The sequence below is a fragment of the Cucurbita moschata genome, unplaced genomic scaffold (assembly GCF_002738365.1).
Source record: "Cucurbita moschata cultivar Rifu unplaced genomic scaffold, Cmos_1.0 Cmo_Scf00051, whole genome shotgun sequence".
Classification (NCBI taxonomy): domain Eukaryota; kingdom Viridiplantae; phylum Streptophyta; class Magnoliopsida; order Cucurbitales; family Cucurbitaceae; genus Cucurbita; species Cucurbita moschata.
This window is the reverse complement of record NW_019268567.1, coordinates 1186086-1208753: the sequence shown is the minus strand read 5'-3', so window position 1 is coordinate 1208753 and position 22668 is coordinate 1186086. Positions and strand designations below refer to the sequence as shown.

Here is a 22668-nt window from a genome sequence, read left to right as displayed (position 1 = left end):
ATTTTAAATTGTGGGCTCTGAATCTTAAAAATACAAATAAATAAAATAACGAGTAAACCCTAAACCTTTGCGTGCTCCACCTCCTCCTCCTTCGCGCCGGCTTCACCTTCCTTTTCAGTAGCTCAGTGCCGCCAACGTCTTTCCTCCGCTCGTTCCGGCGCCGCCTCCGTCATAGCTGTTTGCATTGATTGTTTACTCTGTTGTTGTTATTGGTATTTGCCCAATCTCCATCTACGTTCTATTCTCATCTGAAAAACTTAAAATTAGGAATTGTCTTAATGAAAGAATGGTGCCATTGATTTTTAATGCAAGTTCGCACAATTTCTGGATAGTAGCCTTGCGGCAAATTGTGAATTTTTGGACTGCCGTGTGCTCTGTCTTTTGATCTATTGATTTATTGCGTATCTGTTAATGAAGCCTTTGATCATCTGTGTTCTTTGGTTCTCTGAAAATTGCTTAGTTTCTAGTCAACATGAATTTTCCTGTATCTCGAATAAAAAACAAAGTCGCAGATATTAGAATGTGAATAGACACAGCCACCATACACCTCTATGGCGGGTTGTTTCGATTTTACTCTTTTCGTTCTTACCGTTTTTTGAGTTTCAATTTATTGTTCAATAGAATCTGGTCTTGGACAGACTTTGAAGTTCTTGTATTGGTTGTTTTTGGGGGTTTTAATTTTTGTTTAACTCTTTGATGTTTATGGTGTAATTTTGCGTTTCCGCTAAGTGAGTTTTTTGATTCCGAATTCAAAAAGTTTCTCCATCCCCTCTCTATTTTTACGCTTATTCTGTGCAAATTTTAGTTGATGCTTTCTTTCACTGGCTTTTCATCCCATATGTAATATTTGTTGCATGCCCACCAACTCAGATCTGCATTTTGAGGAGTGAATTCCCCATAAACATGGCGGAGCTTCTATTTAATGATGTTTTCAAGGTCAAGTGTGTCAACCCAGATGGTAAAAAGTATGATAAAGGTACTTTCCTCAAGCTTGTTACTGCTTTCTCATTCTTCAATCATAATTTTCTGGTCTTTGAACTTTCTTTGAGTCTCCTTTGTAGACTTGAAACTTCGTTATCGTCTTAAGTTTGTTGTGATTGCATAAAATTGTTCTTTTAGTTTCGAGAATCGAAGCACGGAGTGAGAAGCTTTCCATGTATATGCTGTTGGATGTAAATACAGAGATATATCCAATTGATGAAGGTGAGAAGATTCTGATGGTCTTGTCTCCCACGCTGAACTATGATGGAGCTCCTGTTACCAGCTATAGTGGCCAGGTAATTTCCACCCCCCATGTTCGATTGAATTCATTGCTGGAGCTCTTGGGTCATTCGTTTCATGTTCTTCATGTCTGTTTTGTCACAAGTAGAATGTTAGATGTATCTTCAAAGTTCTTAATAACTCCATAAGCTCTCTCTGATACTAAAAATTTGGAGAAGGATTTTCCCTAGCAGTCTAAAAAAGCCTAGAAAAAAGGGTCACCGAACTTCCAGGCAAGTATCAATTGGTGCTGGCTGTTCTGTTAAGGCTGTGCTAGTGCTAGCCAGCCACGTCTCTTGAAAAGTAACACAAAAAGTTGAATGACCTCTTATTTAGGCGAGTTAAGACTCGTGTCCAAGGCTTGTGACACATGCCATAGATTAGTCGAGTATTGAAGATGCCTGCCTAGGTGTTCCAACTTTCCTTAAAGACACTAAAGAGTGTTAGGAACCACGACCCTTCACAATGATATGATATTGTCCATTTTGAGCATAAGATCTCATGGCTTTGCTTTGGATTTCTCCAAAAGGCCTCATACTAATGGAGTCACTGTTTTTTACTTATAAACTCATGATCAACCCTTAATTAGCCGATGGAACTCCTCTTCCAACAATCCTCAACAATCCTCCCCTCGAACAAATTACACCATAGAGCCTTCCCAGAGGCCTATGAAGCCCTCGAACAGCCTCTCCTTAATCGAGGCTCAACTCCTTTTTTGGAGCCCTCGAACCAAGTACACCATTTGTTCAACACTTGAGTAACTTTTGACTACACCTTCGAGGCTTACAACTTCTTTGTTCGACATTTGAGAATTCTATTGACATGGTTAAATTAAGGGCATGGCTCTGATAATCCCATGTCAGGAACCACGACCCTCAACAATGGTATGATAACATCTACTTTGAGCATAAGCTCTCGGGACTTTGCTTTTGATTTCTCCAAAAGGTCTAATATCAATAGAGATAGTGTTCCTTACTTATAAACCCATGATCAACCCCTTAATTAGACGATGAGACTCCTCTCCCAACCATCTTCAGCCAGGGTCACTTTGACCAACCTGTTTTACTTCAGCCGTCAAGATTGTGAAACATAGATGAATTTTTTTTGCAGGAAGGGAAGAAATCGCTAGCAGATAAGTTTGAGTATATCATGCATGGTAAAATATACAAACTTTCAGATGAAGGCTCGGGTTCAGACTTGAAAGTGTAAGTAAACTTACTTACATTTCCTTGATTTACTGTTCCTAGCATAAGTAGCTACCTAGCAATCGTGTCATATAAAGCGTTCACAACACTGATGGGTTAGCTGCAATGGTTGTTGTATTTACTGTTCCTAGCATAAGTAGCTACCTAGCAATCGTGTCGTATAAAGCGTTCACAACGCTGATGATTTAGCTGCAATGGTTGTTGTATTTGCAGGGAGGTTTATGCATCTTTCGGAGGACTCCAAATGCTGTTGAAGGGAGATCCCATCCACTGTGCCAAATTCAGGGTGGATCAGAACATGTTTTTGCTCCTCCGAAAACTCTAAAAATCTCTCCTACTTGCTGTTTCACTCTCATGATGGCCTTTTGTGTGATGACTCTGTCTAATTATTGATTATATTTGCAGATAATTTATGCGTTCAAAACTTTTACTAAATTGATCTTCATAGTCAATATGGCTTTACATAACACCAAGTGTTTTCTTAACGTTATGTTTAGTTTCTATTAAAAAGTATTTAATGTCTTTACATTTTTTATTTTATGCCTAATAACTCTATAAAATTTTGTTTTTATTTGCTAATAGATCCTTAATAATATTAATTTTTAAAAAATTAATTTATCTAGCGTGACGGTCTTATTTTTCTATTAAGAACAATGTCAAATATTTACCGAAGATATTCATTTAAAATATTTCATAAAAGTGATGGTCTTAATATTAATATGATATTTATGTGAAATGAGAGGTGGAATAGAAATGATGTGAATTTGAATAAAATAAAATTAGTTTTGATATAATTTAAGGGCTATCGAACATACATGAACATACATGAATCTGACTATTCTAATGACCTTTATTGCGACACCGTCATCTGGGTGCTTTATTTTAGCGACACCGTTATCTGGGGTGCTTTATTTTAACTTGAAAAATAGGAGTGACAGTAAGTAACTCATTGGTGTTGAAAAATACAATCAGATGCAATATGGTGGGGCATATTTTTTTATAAAAACATTATGTCACAGTCTTAAGTTAATTTCTAGTCTGTTGGATGTGTAATATTTCTCTACATAGTCCACCCACACACTCATAAGCCCACCCATGTACTCGTATACGTGTCCTTGGGCCTAGCTCATCACGCTAGTGCACGCTCATGTTTTCAAACATCAAGAGCACCAGGAAGGAAAAGAGCCTGCTTAACATCATGACGAACATAAATGTCATAAGGTACGCATCCATACTAATCGTAGGGAATATCTCAATGTCTATGGCACGCAAAGGTTCCATAGCTAAAAATCATGACATAAGTTTATGATGCAAGTCAAACTTCCATTCATTAACAACCTAATAAGCCTATAAATCATGCATTCATAACTCCTATCAAAACTTTGGTACTTAAATAACTTACATGATATGGCCTATGGATGTTTATGCATCATAGGCAATCACTATCGTAAACATAATTCTACCACATGGCATAGATACATTATAACATAGATTATAAACATCACGCAACACAACATAGCATAACATAACATAACAATCATAATTATGACACGTGTAGATGTCATGAGACACACATCATCATACATCATACACCATACAATTTATCCAACCAAGCCAACAATAGAACCACTTCCTTGATTGGCCTAAGCAGTCGAAGTCACTAAGTATTCCTAGAGCTAACCTAAATCTGCTTCTCAACATCCAATTCAACCTATGCAGGTCTGCAGTGTCCTCCCTCTCAATACGCATGGGTTATAGAAAATCAAATGGAAGGGGCAGTAATTGCACGGTGAGGATGGCGCGTGTGTCGAGTGAGTTGATTGAGACCCTCACAGATTCTATACATTTTTTTTTTATTTCGTCACATTCATTATTTACAAATTTAAATTTTATGGCTAATAAAATCTCAGATATTAATTTGATTATAGGTAAAGATTTAAAAGCTAATAATCATTCAATAATTAAAATTAAAAAAAAAAACAATAAATTAGGAGTTAATTATTGTGAGGTTAAAAACGAAGGCAAAGACTTTTTCCCCAAAAAAGAAACGACCCATTCCACTATTCAAGGTTGGGAAATCCTCCATCGTCGTCTTCTTCGTCCTTCTTGTTCTTGTTCTTCATTCTCCATTTAACCCTAACCCTAACCGCACCGATTCCATTCCAATGGTTAGCCGATGGGGCGAGTGAAGCTACAGATCAAAAGAATCGAAAACAACACCAATCGCCAGGTCACCTATTCCAAACGCCGCAATGGCCTCATCAAAAAGGCATACGAACTCTCTGTTCTTTGCGATATCGATATCGCACTCATCATGTTCTCTCCTTCCAGCCGCCTCAGCCATTTCTCCGGCCGCCGCAGGTTCCTCTCTCCGCCCTGCTCCCTTCTAATTCCTCGCATTCTCTCTCCCTTTCTTAATCTCTCTCCGCCGCTGCAGAATCGAAGATGTTCTTGCTCGTTACATAAATTTGCCTGATCATGACAGAGGAAGGTTTTTTTTCCTTATTTTTTTTTTTTAATTCAATTTTACTGTTTATTCTCTCCAGATTTCTCTCCCGAAATTAACGAATTCAATTTGATTTTCCTTTTCCCCAATTTTTTGTTGCAGTGTTGTTCAGAATAAAGAGGTATGAAAAATCAATATATTTACATTTATTTTTTAAAATTAAAATAAAAAATAAAATAAAATAAAAACTCTTTTATTTAATGATTATTTAAATTCTCATGCAGTTTTTACTTGGAACACTGAATAATCTGAAGACAGAGAACGATATTGCACTTCAACTTGCCAAGTATAAATCAACCCATCTCTATTTATTTATTTTCTAAAAATATTAAATTATTTATATTTATTTATTTATTTTCTAAAAATATTAAATTATTTAAATTTATTTTTTCATTTTCTAAAAATATTAAATTATTTAAATTTATTTATTATTTATTTATTTGTCCTCAAACAGTCCTACATCAAGCAATTCCAATGTCGAGGTAATTATATAATTAAAGTAATATCCCATTTTTTATTTTTATTTAAAAAATTATAATGTAGAATTTAAAATACAATAATTATTGAATAAAATTACTTTAATTTCTTAGGAGCTTCAACAAGAGGTTGCTACGTTGAGACATGAGCTTCAACTTGCTGAACAGCAGCTTAGGTTTTTTTTTTTTTTTTTTTTTTTTTAAATTGAATTTTGTAATTAAAATTAAAATAATTAAATTCCATATTTTATATTAAAGGTTATTCGAACCGGATCCTTTTTCGTTTACATCGAATGGTGAAATAGAGTCATGTGAGAAGAATTTGCTCGACACGTTGGCACGGATCGCTCAGAGGAAGGTATAAATTCATGAAAGTATTGAGACTAAAATAAAATATTGTTTTAATCAAATTTCTATCGTGTTTTTGTTTACAGAAAGATGTATTGAATAGTCATTTATCTCCGTATGATCCACCGAATGGTATTCAGGTAATTAATTAAAGTGTATATATTAATTTATGGATGAATTATTAGGTAAAATAATTATTTTATTTGGGAAATAGTTATATTTGGATTCACAAGATGGAATAGCGTCTTCGTTTGAAAACGATGTAGCGAATTGGCTACCAGAAAACGGGCAGAATCAGAATCAAATTTGTGTGGCGGCTGAGTCGTCTTCGATTCCTCAAAGGTAATTTTGTTTGTTGTTTTCTTCGACGGATTAGATTAGGGTTTATTTATCGATTTGAATATGGTTTGTAGTGGTCAATATCCTGGTACGGTTTATGATCAAGTAACACAAGCGGGCAACATGAATGTCGGGTCATGCAACATTGGTGGGTGCGACATGGGCAACCCGAACGACGATGGGTACTCACCATGGCATCACAACTACACGACGTCGCAGCTCCTCTCCTCATTCATACCACAAGCTTCATTTGAAACTCTCAAGGTTGTGGTTCCCTTTTACCTCTTAAATTTACCAACTTTGTGTTTAAGATGTTGTGTTAATTAGGATGAATTTTGATTAATAGCATGAGATTGGAGGGCCTTGCATGAACACGATGATGTCGCAGCAACAAGTTGATAGCATTTCTAATGGGAATCAAATGCCTCCAAGTGATGAAAGTGCTAATTATGATAATGGCAAGTTGCCTCAACTCAATGGGGATTGATTTATTATTATTATTATTATTATTTTTTTTTTTTTACGTTTCTATGTAAATATATGATGTTTACATATGTATACATTTGTTTTTTTTTTTTTTAAATGGTCGAGATTGTTTGATTATTCATGCTTTTAAGTTATTTAAAGGTCTTGTCATTGTTCTTCTTTCTTTAGGTCAAATTTGGATGGTTTTCTTATTGAAACGTTTTGATTATAAGTTTGGTAGTTTTTAGGGCATGAGGGCATGACTTTGATACTATGTTATAGACGAACATGACTCTCCACAATGAAATGATATTGTTCAGCCCAAAGCAAAGTCATGAGAGCTTATGCTCAAAGTGGACAATATCATCTCATTATGGAAAGTCGTGTTGTCTAACATGGAATTAGAGTCATGCCCTAAAAACTTAGGCATGTCAATAGAATCCTTAAATGTTGAACAAATGACTCCAAAAGAAGTCATAGTATGACTAAGACTCCAAAAAGAAAAATGAGTCGAGCCTTGACTAAGAGGAGGTGTATTTGTTCGAGGGGAGGTGTTGGATGAAAGTCCCACATTGGCTAATTTAGGGAATGATCATGGGTATATAATCAAAGAATACTATTTCCATTGGTATGAGATCTTTTGGGAAAGCCCAAAGCAAAGCCATGAGAGATTTATGCTTAAAGTGGACAATATCATACAATTCTGGAGAATCGTGTTCGTCGAACATGGTATTAGAGCCATGTCAATAGAATTCTCAAATGTTGAACAATGACTCCAAAAGAAAGGAGACAAGGTTCCTCAAGCGTAGTAAAAAAATGACTTTAAAAAGAAAAATGTGTCGAGCCTCGGAAGCGTACATTGTTGTATGAGGCCTTTTGGGTAAGTCCAAAGCAAAGCCATAAGAGCTTATGCTCAAAGTGGACAATATCTTATCATTGTGGAGAGTCGTGTTCGTCTAACATGGTATTAGAGTCATGCCCTAACAACTTAGCCATGTCAATAGAATCCTCAAATGTTGAAAAAAGGACTCCAAAAGAAAAGAGTCAAGGCTCCTTGAAGGCATAGTAAAAAATGACAAGACTTCAAAAAGAAAAAAGAGTCAGAGCCTCGATTAAGGGGAGACATACTTTGTTCAAGGGGAGCTATTAGATGAAAGTCCCACACTAATTTAGGAAATGATTATGGGTATATAATCAAATAATACTATCTCCATTGGTATGAAGTCTTTTGGGAACCCCAAAGCAAAGCCCTGAGAACTTATGCTCAAAGTGGACAATATCATACCATTATGAAGAGTCATGTTTGTCTAACAGCTTCTTCTCGTGAGCTTTCTTGTATAGATGTCATGTGAGATCCCACATCGGTTGGAGAAGGGAACGAAACATTTCTAAACATTTCTTACAAGAGTGTAAAGACTCTACCCACTGAAAACCTACCTAGAGAGGAAGTTTAGAAGGAAAGCCGATACAATATTTTCTAGTGATATGCTTAAATGGTTACTAACGATATCAAAGACAGGCATCGGGTGATGTGCACTCGGATTATGAAATCCCAAACATATATGAACATATTTATATTGGTAGGAAGCAAATATGATGAGACATGGGATTTCCCCAACAATTATTATAATCACACATATTTTACAAACCCATAATTTGTTGGTTTGGTACCATAGACCAATTAAAATCCCCACATTACAAGAAACAAACCATAAGTAGGAGTATTTGGTAACAATGTTCCATAATTTATTCCATTGAAAGTGATAGTTATTTAGATCATGGCTCCCAATTTAGCTGCAACACATGCATCCACAGCTTCCCCAACACTCAAGAACACCTTCCCTTTCAGCTTCCCAACAAAATTTGCTACCCTCAGCTTATGAATCACTTCCCATTTTGGGTTTGCAATGGCCAACTCTACTCCACTGCCTCCCAAACCACTTTGTAGTTCTTCAAGAGAACCAATTCCAGAAGTATCAATGTTCATTAAATCTACATAGAAACAACATAGCTTTATATAAGTAAAATAACCCATGAAACAAAAAATTAAAAAAAGAACAAGAAATGAACCAACTTGAGAAATCAATCACTAGGAATTGAATGCCTCTCTTCCCTGATGCATCTTCTTCATTGCTGATCATCCTCAGAATCCTAAATCACGGATAAAACACAGCTTACGAACGTCTCGTAAAACAATCTCAAATTGAAATGTACTGTCTGTCAGTTACATTGTGGCAGTCGGGTTACCTGTCTTTGATGAAGTTGGCATTTGCGAAGCAAAGCAAGGAAGATTTAACACGGAGGATGAGGACTCCAGGAGTGTTGAGGGCCATTGGGTATTGATGGATATCACCAAAGGTATCAGTTCCAGGGAGTTTACCCAAAATCTCAGTCCCAGGTTTGATTGAGATTAGAATTATCTTTGCAAATGATATCACAATCTGCATACAATTTTTAGTTTAGGATTTAGTTTTTGAAATAAAATCTAAATGTTATTCCGGGTCGCTACTAACGTCTCCTGCTTATCCCCTAATACGAAAATATAACTCTTAAATGAACATCATGTTGGAAAATAGAACTCTTAAATGAACATCATGTTGGAAAATAGCCGTATTTCGAACAATACTCCCTAAGTGACTCCACTATAGGGGTCATGGTAATGCAAATATATGCAATCATGCTCTTAGGACCTATCTCTATTCTCTAGGTAAAGGCAAGACGCACATGTATGGATGACGGCGGCATTGCAAATAGAGATGATGACACATGCATAGAATAGTCGCGCATGTAAGTGACCCCACTACAGGGGTCACAGTAATGCAAATATATGCAATCATGCTCTTAGGACCTATCTCTATTCTCTAGATAAAGGCAAGACGCACATGTATGGATGACGGCGGCATTGCAAATAGAGATGATGACACATGCATAGAATAGTCGCGCATGTAAGTGACCCCACTACAGGGGTCACAGTAATGCAAATATATGCAATCATGCTCTTAGGACCTATCTCTATTCTCTAGGTAAAGGCAAGACGCACATGTATGGATGATGGCGGCATTGCAAATAGAGATGATGACACATGCATAGAATAGTCGTGCATGTAAGTGACCCCACTATAGGGGTCACAGTAATGCAAATATATGCAATCATGCTCTTAGGACTTATCTCTATTCTCTAGGTAAAGGCAAAACGCTCATGTACGGATGACGGCGGCATTGCAAATATAATAGAATAGGATGTTTGCGTTTCATCATTTAAATTATTTTATTTTGTAATTGTTTTTAATTTTTGAATTCCAGTGTTTTTGTTTGAAACACGTAAGACTGACAGTGTTTTCGATAGTTAGAAAATGTTTTAAATGTTTTCCAACATTGATAATAACGATAATGTTCATTTACGAATTATATTTTCACATTAAAAAATCATGCATGAGACGTTATTAGCGATTCTGAGCACGTAAAAATTAAAAATCTATTAGATACGAGAGTGAGTAAGAGGAAGAAGGTAGATACCGAGAGGAGGAGGCCGAACTCGACGGATAGAAAGAGGACTCCGAGGAAGGCTCCGAGGCAGGCGAAGAAGTCGAGCTTGTCGATTTTCCAGATATTGTAAGCTTGATGAAAATCAATGAGGCCTGGAAGTGCCGACAGAATTATGGAGGCTAGAATGGCGTTGGGAGTGAAGTAGAGCAGCTTAGTTAACACCTCCAATGATATCATCACCGTCACAGCCATTACTATGTTGGAAACCGCCGTCTGGCAACCGGCAGTGAAATTCACGGCCGTCCGGGAGAAGGAGCCGGTGGCTGTGTAGCAAGAAGTGAGAGAGCCGGCGAGGTTCATGCAGCCTAAGGCAACCATCTCTCTGTTGCCATCAATGGTGTATCCTTTCATGGAGGCGAAGGATCTCCCGACAGCAATAGCTTCCTGAAATCGTGGAAGAATATTAATGGCGTTGAAATGAATTAGGGTTTAGGGTTTAGGGTTTGAAATGAACTAACTGTGAGAGCTATAGCGGCGACGATGAGGGAGGCGGTGGTGATTTGGGAGATTTGAGGGCTGTGGAATTGGAGGTGGCGAGCGGAGATGGGGTTGAGCCCAGCGGGGACTCGTTTTACGATCTTGACGCCGTGCTGGTCGGCTCTTGTGAGGAACACCAAAAGGGTTGAGAGGATTACAGACAACAGTGGGGCTATGACTGCTAACCCGAATAATTTCTTGTACTTTTTTCCCTATAAATGAGTTTAACCAATGTAAGTGAGGACGCTGCCCCCGAAAGGGTAGATTGTGAGTTCACACATTATTGAAAAGTAAAAAAGAAAAACATTTTTTATAAGGACGTGGAAACCTATCCCTCTAGAACCTTCAGTAAAACCCGAAAGAAAAAGTCCAAAGAAAATAATATCAGCTAGCTGTGGGCTTGAGCGGTTACAGTTCCATTTCAAACACATAACAAAAATGAGATAGTCAAGCCTTAATGCATGAAAGTCATAACATCAATCATATGCACAATTAAACAAGCTCAACGGAGAGATAACATCCGTCAATCATGCAGAGCATAAAACAGAATGTCTCTTCCTCCATTAAACAAGAGCGGAAGACATTAAATTAGGCAGGAGGGGCAACTTTGTAATTTTATAATATTCACTCTGGAAAACAAGAAGCAAATAACGTGACCATATCACAAAGATGCAGTACAAACGCTGAAGCACACAGGTTCTATGTTCAGATTCCAAATCTTAAACACAGACCCTTGCATTCAGACATTAAGTCAACAACGGAACCTTGCATTCAGACATTAAGTCAACTAAACTTAAAATTGGTAAAGAAAATAAGACGTTATAATTTAAGTTCATTTAAATCTTTTAGCTATTATGGTAAGTAGAGTGTCATAACTTTTTCGGTTAGGATAGTCAAGCCTTAATGCATGAAATTCATAACATCAAATCATATGCCCAATCAAACACGGTCAACATGGAGATAACATCCATCAATTCCCAGAGTAGAAGAGATTAAATTAGACATGCTTCTCAATTTCTCTCGTCTTAAGGGTAATTTTGTAATTTTATAATATTCACTCTCATAAACAAGAACGAAATAACATAACGATATCGCAAAAGATACGGTAGAAACACGGACCACGCGGAACGAAAGAGGTTAGAATTTAGCCATTTCAATCTAGTATCTATTATGGTGCGTACGGTGTCATAAGAAAAGAAAATGATTTAAGCTATAAGCTTACCAATAATCTGGTGATGAGGATGAACGACAGGAAGGAGCAGCCAATGATGAAGTTCAATGGGTTCCACCGCTGCAAATGAAATTTAAGATCAAATGAATCTCAGGAGAGAATTAAATTTTGTTTGAGTTTAATGAATTGATTACAGTATTTTCATGGCGGAATGATCCAAACACAGCTTCCAAAACAGAGATGATATCAGTTTTGTTAGTGAAGTGAGTGAGGCCAAGCAATCCTTTGAGCTGTTGAAGCCCAATAACAATGGCAGCTCCCCCCATGAACCCAACAATGGCGGCATGTGATAGAAAATCGACCAAAAATCCCAGCCTGAAATGGTTAAAAAAAGTTCAGAATTATGGGTTTAATTATGTTAATTTGAAGAAGAAAGAGACAGACCGTAAGAACCCAAAGGCGGCTTGGAAGATTCCGGCGAAGAAAGTGGTGGTGAAGATGAGGTTTCTGTAGGCAAGTGGGTCGGCGGCGGGATCTTGAATTTTCCCGATCAGCGACGGTAAAAGCAGAGATACTATGGCCACTGGGCCGATGGCTATTTCCCTTGAAGTTCCTAATACTGCATAAACCAGTGGCGGCACAATGCTTGTATCTGCTACCCACCAAAAAAAAAAAAAAAAGGCTCAAAACACGAAATTAAGGTTGTTTTAAATGGAAAGCTTTGATCTTTGAACTTACAGAGGCCATATTGTGGATCAAGCTTCGCCAGATTTGCATATCCAATGCTCTGTATCATCGCCGATTAAATGAAAGAAAACAGAGCAAAAACAGAGTGAAAACAGAGGAGGACAATTTACCTGGGGAATGCAGAGGCTGGCAAGGGTCAGGCCGGAAAAGATGTCGTGTTTGAACATGGCGAGATTGTAGCTCCGGCCCCACGAGAGGATAGGGAAGACGGCCTGCAAAAGGGTACCGAGCAGAGCAATTCCGGTGTTTCTTTTGGGGGAGAAAAGCTTGGTCGGATTAGGAAACATGGTGTCTCGGAGAGAGTTGAGGAGGTCTCGCCAAATTCCCGGCGGCTCTGGTGGGTTTGTCACCCACTCAGCCCTGTCCGCTGGGCTGCACTTGTCGATGTCAAGGGCGGGAATATCCCTGACCGTCGAGGACTCCAACATAGTTGGAGATATGTCGGCGTTGGCGACGGACATGTTTGAAGTGTTTGGGGGAACGTCGGGAGAGCTGTGTGTCAGTGACACAGCTCGGTGAGGTTCCGGCGAGTCAGAAGGAAGGTTGGTGAGATTCGGAAGGTTAATTGCATGAATCGACGCCGCAGAGGGGAAAGAGAGACACAGCTCCCACCATATAAACCCACTCCAAATCAACCCATTCTTGTGTGTCATTTTTGTTCTTAATCATTATTTTTTCAGAATCTCTCTATTTCCTCATTTATTCATATACTTCTCATTTATTCAAATATCATATCTAAATTTAAATAATTTAATCGGTAAATTTTAATAATTAATAATTTAATTTCTATATGTGGGGTGTCCAGTCGTTCTGTTTTATTTAATTATATTTTTGTTCGATCATTTCTCTATCATATCTGTCACTATTTGTCACACGAAAAATTTTAAAAAAAAATCAAAATTTTAAAAACACAATTTTTTTATGCATAAAAAGTTTTAAGAACTAATATTGTCAATATTGTCACGATGATGCAATATTTAGGAAAGTTTTTTATTTGTAGATCCCAATATTTTGGTATTAAAATATGTATAATGGAACAAATTAGTGTACTTATTTTCATTGATTAAAGTAAAAAAAGAAAAAAGTGAAATTAGAGAGAATAAAAAACATTAAAATAAAAAGTAAGTAATATAATGAGTCAACATGATGGGAATTCAATTGAATGGATTGAATTAATTTGGAATCCAAACTTTATATTATATATAATATAAAGTTAGTGAATTTCTTTATCATATTATTAGTATCAATCTAAAATATGGAGAATTTTTTAAATTGATAATTTTTATATAACTGTTGAATAAAATAAAAGAAAAACTAAAATACAAACCAAACAAATTTTTATAATTTAATCCTAGGATATTTATTAAATATCTATTATAGAATATAGTTTTCTAACCAATGAATTATACTCATGTTGACAGACTGATATTATTGAATTGTCGATGATGTAATCAGTATTTTATAATATAAAAAAGAATAAAAGTACATTTCTAAAATGTTTTGAATGGTTAGAATTGTCGATGAAAATTAATACTCACTTTTCGGTAAAGGTAAAGGGAAGAAGAAGAATCAAACAAGGTTGTCAAATGCAAATGCTTTTACCCAACATATCAGGTGCCTCCAAGGTGCCATGCCTATAGCTAATTGCTCTATTAAATTAATGCCTAAAGCTCGAGGTTGATTTAGTCATATTCGTCATTAATTTACCGTACATAACCACGACTATTTACGGAAAAACGTTTTAGCCTTTGAAACATTTTAAGTTAGGGTGTGAGATCTTGTATCGATTAGAAAGGGGAATGAAACATTTCTTATAAAGGTGTGGAAATCTCTTCCTGGCATGAGACTGACAACGATATTTAAAAGGTCAAAATAGATAATATTTGCTAGCGGTGAGCTTGAATTGTTACAAAATGATATTAGAATCAGGCACTAGATTGTGTTCCAACAAGGACGGGACATTATTATTACTACGGATGGCGTGGATTGCCCACACAAAAGGCATTACTTTAATGAGAAAAGAAAAGGGGATGGCTAAAAAGGAGCCAAACGGAAGTGAATGAATGTAGACTTGTTTCAAGGAGAATTAAAAGATAAAAATAAATAAATAAATAAAAGATCATTTTGGCACTTTAATTTTTTTTAATTCTTTTTTATGATCTAAAAATTAGAATATTTAATCTGTTGGTCGATAACACAGAGTTGACTTATACTTAAGTTGACCCCACTTCAGGCTTTAAACTCAAAGTGATGGATCGGGGGAGCAAAATCATGAGTCTATAAACCACCGATCCTTATTAAATTATCATATTGCATCCACTAAGCCCACTACACTACAGTTACAAATCCTTATACGTTGTATCGGGACACTTCTTATTCCATTCCTTCCTCTTTTCATTCTCTCCCTCTCTTTTTTATTCAAAAGAATATTGAATACGCGTGTAAATTTAATTGAATTGAACTATAGTTAAATAAATTACGTCCTTTTTATTTTTATTTAGTTTATGGGTTTTTTAATATTTATTCTAGAATTAAAATATTAGATCTTAAATTAACATTTTATTTATTAGCAAATTTAATAAAGTGGAGGCTACTTTTTAATTTAAAATAATTTTAAGTGGCAATTTGATTTCGTCATTAACCAACACATGACAATACATTTCACTTTTAAATAAAATATAATTATTTTTTAGTTTAACACGTCATTAACCATTCATAATATTGCAAATATTTGATAATGTTAAAAATAAATTCTATTTTATTAATATATATATATATATATATATATAACGTAAGGCTGGTTGGATTTGTGACCTAAACCACCGGAATAAAATTCATAACTCAAATCACTATTTTTAACCTTATTTTCATGTCAGACAAAAAAAATGTCAACCTGCAAAGTGAACAAAATTTTCATTTTTCCGACATTCAGTTTACTCTTGACCGAAAAGACATCGTGTCCATATGGTTTGGGTTGAGTTAGTTGAATTATCGAGTCATATGAATATTACTAAGAATTAAGTTATCTAAATAAAAAATAAGACCCTAGGGATTGAACCAAAAAATAAGATTATTGATATGAGTTCATTTATTATCTAAAATTTATAAGTTAAATTAATAAAAAAAATAAGACCCTAGGGATTGAACCCAAGCCCAAATGGGGCTGTACTCAAAAGTGGGCCGTGGGCCATTTTTCTCCACAATCCAACAGCCCGTTTGAGGGTTGAGATGCATTTAGAAGAGCCTCTCTCCAACAGCCCAATAAAGATAGTTTGTAAGCGGATAGTACAGTACCATTGAGCTAGGCGTGAAGCGGGCATGTGATCTAAGAGAGTTTGGATAGATTTTTCTGTGTTGTGGATCCGTTCTGTGGGAGGACATTGATCATGTTGGTAATCAGCAAAACTAACACATATAGGAGATAGCGCCCTTGATCTTAGTCAACTACATGGTTTATGAGATGGGTTTGTCAACTACCTCCCCTAGACGACAAACAGACTAGCAGTCACCATACTGTCTCCACTTGTTAGTGAGTGTTCGTTGAGGTAGTACCTCAACACCGAATATTGATTACCATTGCATAACCTAAGCTAGTTACTCAAGATTGTGCACAACAAAAGCAATAGACCTAGAGGCTAGAGTAAAACTCATAGTCACCTGCTAAATCTAGAGGTTACAAGAGCTTACCAGTAGGTTGGTGACTGTTTATGTCTTATTTACATGGCACGTGTTTTTTGTTAGGTTCATTCATTTACTTTTTTTTTTCTTTATTATAATCCACGTATTATCATATAGCATTAGTGTCCCCTCCATTTCTTTCCTTGAGAATGTCACATGTCATGTATTTTTTTTTAATGTTTTATTGTCACATCATTATATCAATTATCCCAACGTGATCACATTAGCTCAATTTATTTATTTATTTTTATTTTTCCTTTTCTTTTTGTTCATCAACTTGGTCATAATTTTTCTTTTGAATTCCAATAATTCAAAGTGCATTCGAAATTAATATAAAAAATCATAATCAAAGTTGGAGCACGGCTCTTCGTAATGGTACGATATTGTCCACTTTGAACATAAGCTCTAGTGGCTTTGCTTTGGGCTTCCCCAAGAGGCCTCATACCAATTGAGATAGTATTATTTGATTATAGATCCATGATCATTCCTTAAATTAGCTAATGTGAGACTTTCATCCAACATTACTATCCTGACCTAGCTCATCACTATTATTATCTAAGCACGGTGTTAATCATCGAAGCATGTTGGCATAACACCAATTAGGTGTGAGCTTCTTTTTTATAGGTCAAGATAATATATATATTTATTAGAATCCCACTGCTAGCAGATATTGTCCGCTTTGGTCCGTTACGTATCACCGTCAACTTCGCCATTTTAAACACGTCTGCTAGGGAGAGGTTTTCACACTCTTATAAACAATATTTCGTTCTCCTTTCAACCAATGTGAGATCTCACAATCCACCTCCCCCTTCGAAGTCCAGCGTCTTCATTAGCACACCGTTTGGTGCCTATCTCTGATACCATTTGTAACATCCCGATACCACTACTAGTAGATATTGTATGTTTTGGCCCGTTACGTTTTGAGATCCCACATCGGTTGCAGAGTGGAATGAACCATTCATTATAAAGATGTGAAAATCACTCTCTATTATACATATTTTAAAACCATGAGATTGACAACGATACGTAATGAACTAAAGTGGACAATATCAGTGTGGCCTCAGAGTTGTTAAACCTAAATTCATTTCGGATCATAAATTATTTAACTAACAATAATAAAATAATCTCACATGCAAAAGGAGATGGCCCCCACCCTTAATAAACACGTTTGTCAACTTCCCCCCTTTGTCGGGTTCATTTCATTTCTTTTTTTCTTTCTTTCTTTTATTTTAATCCACATATTCCCACCCCATTTTATGAGATCCTAAACACATCACATGTCACGTCATCAATTTTCTCTGTTGGATGCCACGTAAGTTAATTTTTTATTATGATGTGGGCTCTCTCCAATCATCATTTTATTTTTCCTTTTTTATTTGACATATTGCTTAAATTTTAAGCCAAATTTGCAGTCAAAGTTCTAAAAAAAATGAAAAAAAAAAACCTAATCTTTTTAGACCTAATTAATAAAAAATTTGTTTTAGCTTTACCATTTTTAAATTTATATTTGTTTTATATAATTTTAAAAGTAAAAATAAGAAAACAAAAGATTAAATGAGTATCAATCGACCTTAAATTATTCGTAGTTTAAAATTTTTATATAATAATAATTATCTTACATACTTTATCATCCTAATATTTGTAATTAGTCCCACGTGTATCGTTTTTATGACGAGATGAATACTTATTTAACTTTACTATTTGTGAGATCCCACATGCATTAGATAGGAGAACTGCATCAATTAGAAATAAGAACAAGTGTTAGTGATAACATTGGTTCTTAAGGGGGTGGACTGTGAGATCCCATATCAGTTGGGAGAGGAGAACAAAACATTCTTTATAAGAATATAAAAATCTATCCTTAGCAGACACGTTTTAAAAACCTTGAGAGAAAACCCGAAACTGGAAGTCCACCGGAAGTCCAAAGAGTACAATATCGGTTAGCGGTAACCTTTGACTGTTTCACTAGTACTAACCTATAAAATAGATTAATATATATGTATATATAGATTACGTGGATACCCATGATTGGCCGATGAACAAGTAGCAGAATGCCTCACTTGAAGCCATGATGTTAAAAAGACAAATCAGGACAAGGGGCTATGCCCACTTGATGTTGAAAGGGAATGGCATGAGCCAGATAATAAGTTCATTGTTTGGGGGCATATATGGAAATTACTAAGCTGTTCGGATCTATTATGATATAGTCACCACGCGCTCAACCAACCTCTTTTTCTTGTTTTGACAAACAAGAAAGTTCGGTGTATAATTCGAATATCATAAAGATTACAATATATAATAAAGAATTTCTCTAACGATTCTTCGTAGTATTTATTGTAAAAAATTCAACGTGTATTTTGCATAATCTTTTAATATAATTTTCTTTTAAAAAAAAAAGAAACTTTAGTTATTTTGATTTCATAAAGATTACAATATATAAACCGCAGACCCATCATAGAACCCTGTTGAATAAGTCGAACACATTAGTTGTCCTCTCTTACAAGTAAAAGTTAGAGAAGGGCAATCGCTCATTCTTGAAATCAACAACTACAATGTAGTCGTAAAATTGAGTAATTTTCTCCCGTAAGATGTAGTTTATAAGAACTCAGGTCTCGTTAATTTCATAATAACCTAAGATTCTAAGCATCTTTGTTATCACTTTTTGAATTGTGGTAATATTCCTCTCTTTTAAAGATGTTTTGATTCGGGTCGAAGAGATGAGCTTTTTAACTATTAGCCACCGCTCTATTTTTGCATATAAAATGTACGAGAGACTACACCGACATCTTCTTCGACTGCATCAACTAACTATCAACAAAATAAAGTCATTTATAAGAAAATATAAGCGGGTTATTTAGTGACTACGGTGACGACGTTGATGAGGATGATTAAAGTACATTAGGTTTGGCTTTCGAATTTTTTTTGGGTTCGTTCGTTAAACTGCGTCATATGTTGCATTTTTTTGGTTCGATGTGGGGCCACATCATCTTCCACATAAGCAAAAAAGTTGATAGGTGAAGTCCTCGTCACATACCATGTCATCAAATTTTTATCATGTGAGTGCCACATCAGCAAAATTGTGACCATCGATCACGCAAAATGCCACATCACCAGCCACATAACTTTTTTATTTAATGTCGGATTTAAATAAATTAAAAGCATTAATACAAAAAAACACTTCAAAACTAAATAACAATTAGCATTATTTAATCCATCATTAATTAATAAAATATAAAATTTATTCGATAATTATACAAATCGTTGTGAAAGGGATAACCATATCTCAGAACGGAGGAAGCTTTTGAGTGTTATCTTCTTCCTTAGCAAAACGTGCCATTCTTCTGTTCCGTTCCGTTTTCATGGAGGATGGAAGGAGAGGAGAAGAAGATCCTCGACATCCACAGTGGTGGCTCTTCAACGCGTGCTTATCTTGCGACGCGTGTCGATTTCCCCTTCCAATTTCGTCTATAAATCCGGAGCGCCCGCTCCAAGCGGTGAGCACCGCACCAGTTGAGAGATCGAGAGATTCAGAAAGAGAAGAAAGCGGGAACATCTTTCTTTTCTCTTCCTCCATTTTGTTTTTCTATTTGTGCGCCTTCTTCTTCCTTCTTCCTTCTTCCTTGGATTTTGTTTTTTTCGTCTCTGTTCGGGAAAAATGTTCATCGATAGTTTCAAGGTCGAATCCCCCAACGTTAAGTACACCGATCATGAGATTCATTCCGTTTACAATTACGAAACTACAGAGCTCCTTCACGAGAACAGAAATGGAACCTATCAATGGATTGTTAAGCCCAAATCCGTTCAATATGAATTCAAAACTGACATTCGTGTCCCCAAATTAGGGTTTGTTTTTCCTTCTCAATCCGTTTTTTGCTTTCTTTTTTTACCCTAACTTTTGAATTTCATAGGATGATGCTCGTTGGATGGGGAGGAAACAATGGATGTACTCTCACTGGAGGCATCATAGCCAATCGGGAGTAAGTTTTTCTTTCTCCATTTTGGATTTGACCTTTTGGGATTTTATTATTTCTTAATTGAAATTCTGCCCAAAATGAATGTCTTCTTGTTGTTTAGTGAATATAATAATGTTGTTGTATTGTTTCTGAAATTGGATGATGGGTACTCTTTTTCAGAGGGATCTCTTGGGCAACCAAGGATAAAGTTCAGCAAGCCAATTATTTTGGGTCATTAACCCAAGCATCCTCCATTCGGGTTGGCTCTATTGATGGCGAGGAGATCTATGCTCCATTTAAGAGCCTCCTACCCATGGTAATAATCATATATCTGTTTTCAATTAATTGGAGATTGATGGGTTTGTGATATAGTGATTACATTATGATTTTGAGCTTAGCTTAGCAAAATGATTCAAATCTCTCCCAGGTCAATCCTGATGATATTGTGTTTGGAGGATGGGACATAAGTGACATGAACTTGGCCGATGCCATGGCCAGAGCTAGGGTCCTTGATATTGATCTGCAAAAGCAGCTGAGACCCTACATGGAATCCATGGTCCCACTTCCTGGAATATTCAATCCCGATTTTGTTGCTGCGAATCAGGGCTCTCGAGCCAATAACGTTATCAAAGGCACCAAGAAAGAACAACTCCAGCAAGTCATTAAAGATATCCGGTATATATTTTACAGTTTATGTCATTCAAACATTAAAGTTTTCAAGTTTTCATAACCTTTGACTGCATATTATATGTTTTCCTAAAAGTGAGTGAGCTATGTGGGATCATATGGCGGCAGCTGCTGTACTTTCTGTCGTTTTATGCTTTCAACAATATATATGCTTGTGAGGAATCTAGTTTTACTCTTTTGAAAACTTTGTAATTTATTAGGGAATTTAAGGAAAAGAGTAAGGTGGACAAAGTTGTAGTGCTGTGGACTGCCAACACAGAGAGATACAGTAATGTGCTTGTGGGGCTCAATGACACAATGGAAAGTCTTCTGGCTTCTGTGGACAAAAATGAGTCGGAGATCTCTCCTTCCACACTGTATGCAATTGCTTGTGTTCTTGAAAATGTCCCTTTCATCAATGGTAGCCCACAGAACACTTTTGTCCCAGGTATCATCCTTTCTTCGCCTCGTAAAACTTGCTACTTTTTTACTTCGAATTCGCTCAACTTCGTGGGATTTTGTTTACAGGGTTGATTGACTTGGCCATTCATAGAAATAGTTTGATTGGAGGGGATGATTTTAAGAGTGGTCAGACCAAGATGAAATCTGTACTTGTAGACTTTCTTGTTGGTGCTGGTATTAAGGTACCTCATAATTCTTTACCAAAGGGTTACAAAATTTTGGGTATTCTAAAATATATTTTGTGGACTTTTGGTGGCAGCCAACATCAATAGTGAGCTACAACCATCTAGGAAACAACGATGGAATGAACCTGTCGGCCCCTCAAACCTTCAGATCCAAGGAGATATCAAAGAGTAACGTTGTCGATGACATGGTCTCGAGCAATGGCATTCTTTATGAGCCTGGCGAGCATCCTGACCATGTGGTGGTCATTAAGGTATAATCATTTAAGTTTCCCGAAATCAAAACTATTATACTTACTCAAAGATGGAATTCAAATATCTTGGATATGAACTGTCATATATATTGAGTGTAATTTTGTTAAATCCTCCTCCCTGGTTTTGAAATGGAAAATTTCAGTACGTTCCATACGTGGGGGACAGTAAGAGGGCGATGGATGAGTACACTTCAGAGATATTCATGGGTGGAAAAAGCACCATAGTGTTGCACAACACCTGCGAGGACTCTCTGTTGGCCGCTCCGATCATACTCGATTTGGTTCTTCTTGCTGAACTCAGCACTCGCATTCAAATCAAGGCCGAAGGAGAGGTGAGTTTGATCAAATTCACCTAACAAAAACCTAACCCATCGTCTGTTTTCCATTTTGAAATGAATCTAAACAAGTGATGAAATGGTTTGATTTGTAGGGAAAGTTTCACTCTTTCCATCCTGTGGCCACCATCCTCAGTTACCTTACAAAAGCTCCTCTTGTAAGTTTTTACACAACCCCATCTGAAACCTTGAACTTTCATGTGATGATTTGAGTACATTTCTGAATCCAAAAATGGTTGTAAATGGTGAAAACAGGTACCACCAGGCACGCCCGTGGTGAACGCTCTGTCGAAGCAGCGCGCCATGCTGGAGAATATAATGAGAGCTTGTGTTGGGTTGGCACCTGAAAACAACATGATTTTGGAATACAAGTGAAGCCTGAAAGTGTCCTGAGTTTAATAGGAAATTGGTTATCTTTTCTATATGCTTGTGAAAATATGCAATTAGTTTCTGTTTGGTCCTCTCCTCTTTTTTGGTTTGTATGTCCTCTTTTTATATTCGGCTTGGGGAAGTTGTTTATTAGTGGGCAAGCCATGTCTGTAATGGAACTATACATATTCTAAAAATAAACTAGCTTTTTCGATGTAACGACCCAACTT

At 36.2% G+C, this 22668-nt stretch overlaps 4 protein-coding genes across 5 annotated transcripts; 3 read left to right on the top strand and 1 right to left on the bottom strand.

The window, feature by feature from the left end:
* The first annotated feature begins 47 nt into the window (after positions 1-47).
* On the top strand, positions 48-2950 carry LOC111435865 (DNA-directed RNA polymerases II, IV and V subunit 8B-like). 2 transcript variants are annotated; one of them, XM_023073434.1, is made up of 6 exons: positions 70-99; positions 135-212; positions 871-976; positions 1120-1277; positions 2371-2465; positions 2679-2950. In XM_023073434.1, exons 3-6 carry the CDS (start codon positions 904-906, stop codon positions 2788-2790), a joined length of 438 nt encoding a protein of 145 aa, XP_022929202.1. In that variant the 5' UTR covers positions 70-99; positions 135-212; positions 871-903; the 3' UTR covers positions 2791-2950. The 2 variants fall into 2 exon arrangements, with proteins under 2 accessions (XP_022929200.1, XP_022929202.1); XM_023073432.1 differs by having other exon boundaries at positions 48-212.
* Positions 2951-4641: 1691 nt separating this feature from the next.
* LOC111435909 (agamous-like MADS-box protein AGL104) lies at positions 4642-6305 on the top strand (the record flags this gene model as incomplete). The annotated part of the gene is made up of 10 exons (XM_023073509.1): positions 4642-4826; positions 4903-4956; positions 5074-5092; positions 5196-5257; positions 5426-5453; positions 5562-5623; positions 5706-5805; positions 5882-5935; positions 6010-6137; positions 6209-6305. Coding segments are annotated over exons 1-10 (789 nt in total), but the record flags the coding sequence as incomplete, so codon positions are not given.
* A 1887-nt stretch (positions 6306-8192) lies between these two features.
* Positions 8193-13179, bottom strand: LOC111435873 (low affinity sulfate transporter 3-like). The gene is made up of 10 exons (XM_023073443.1): positions 12650-13179; positions 12531-12579; positions 12237-12444; positions 11987-12167; positions 11844-11912; positions 10603-10833; positions 10115-10528; positions 8847-9040; positions 8674-8750; positions 8193-8591 (listed from the first exon to the last, which is right to left on the bottom strand). Exons 1-10 carry the CDS (start codon positions 12998-13000, stop codon positions 8371-8373), a joined length of 1995 nt encoding a protein of 664 aa, XP_022929211.1. The 5' UTR covers positions 13001-13179; the 3' UTR covers positions 8193-8370.
* Positions 13180-19522: 6343 nt separating this feature from the next.
* Positions 19523-22657, top strand: LOC111436041 (inositol-3-phosphate synthase-like). The gene is made up of 10 exons (XM_023073719.1): positions 19523-20060; positions 20126-20194; positions 20351-20486; positions 20598-20845; positions 21058-21284; positions 21365-21480; positions 21558-21734; positions 21878-22066; positions 22165-22227; positions 22325-22657. The coding sequence occupies exons 1-10, from the start codon at positions 19873-19875 to the stop codon at positions 22442-22444; spliced, it is 1533 nt and encodes a 510-aa protein (XP_022929487.1). The 5' UTR covers positions 19523-19872; the 3' UTR covers positions 22445-22657.
* Positions 22658-22668: the final 11 nt, after the last annotated feature.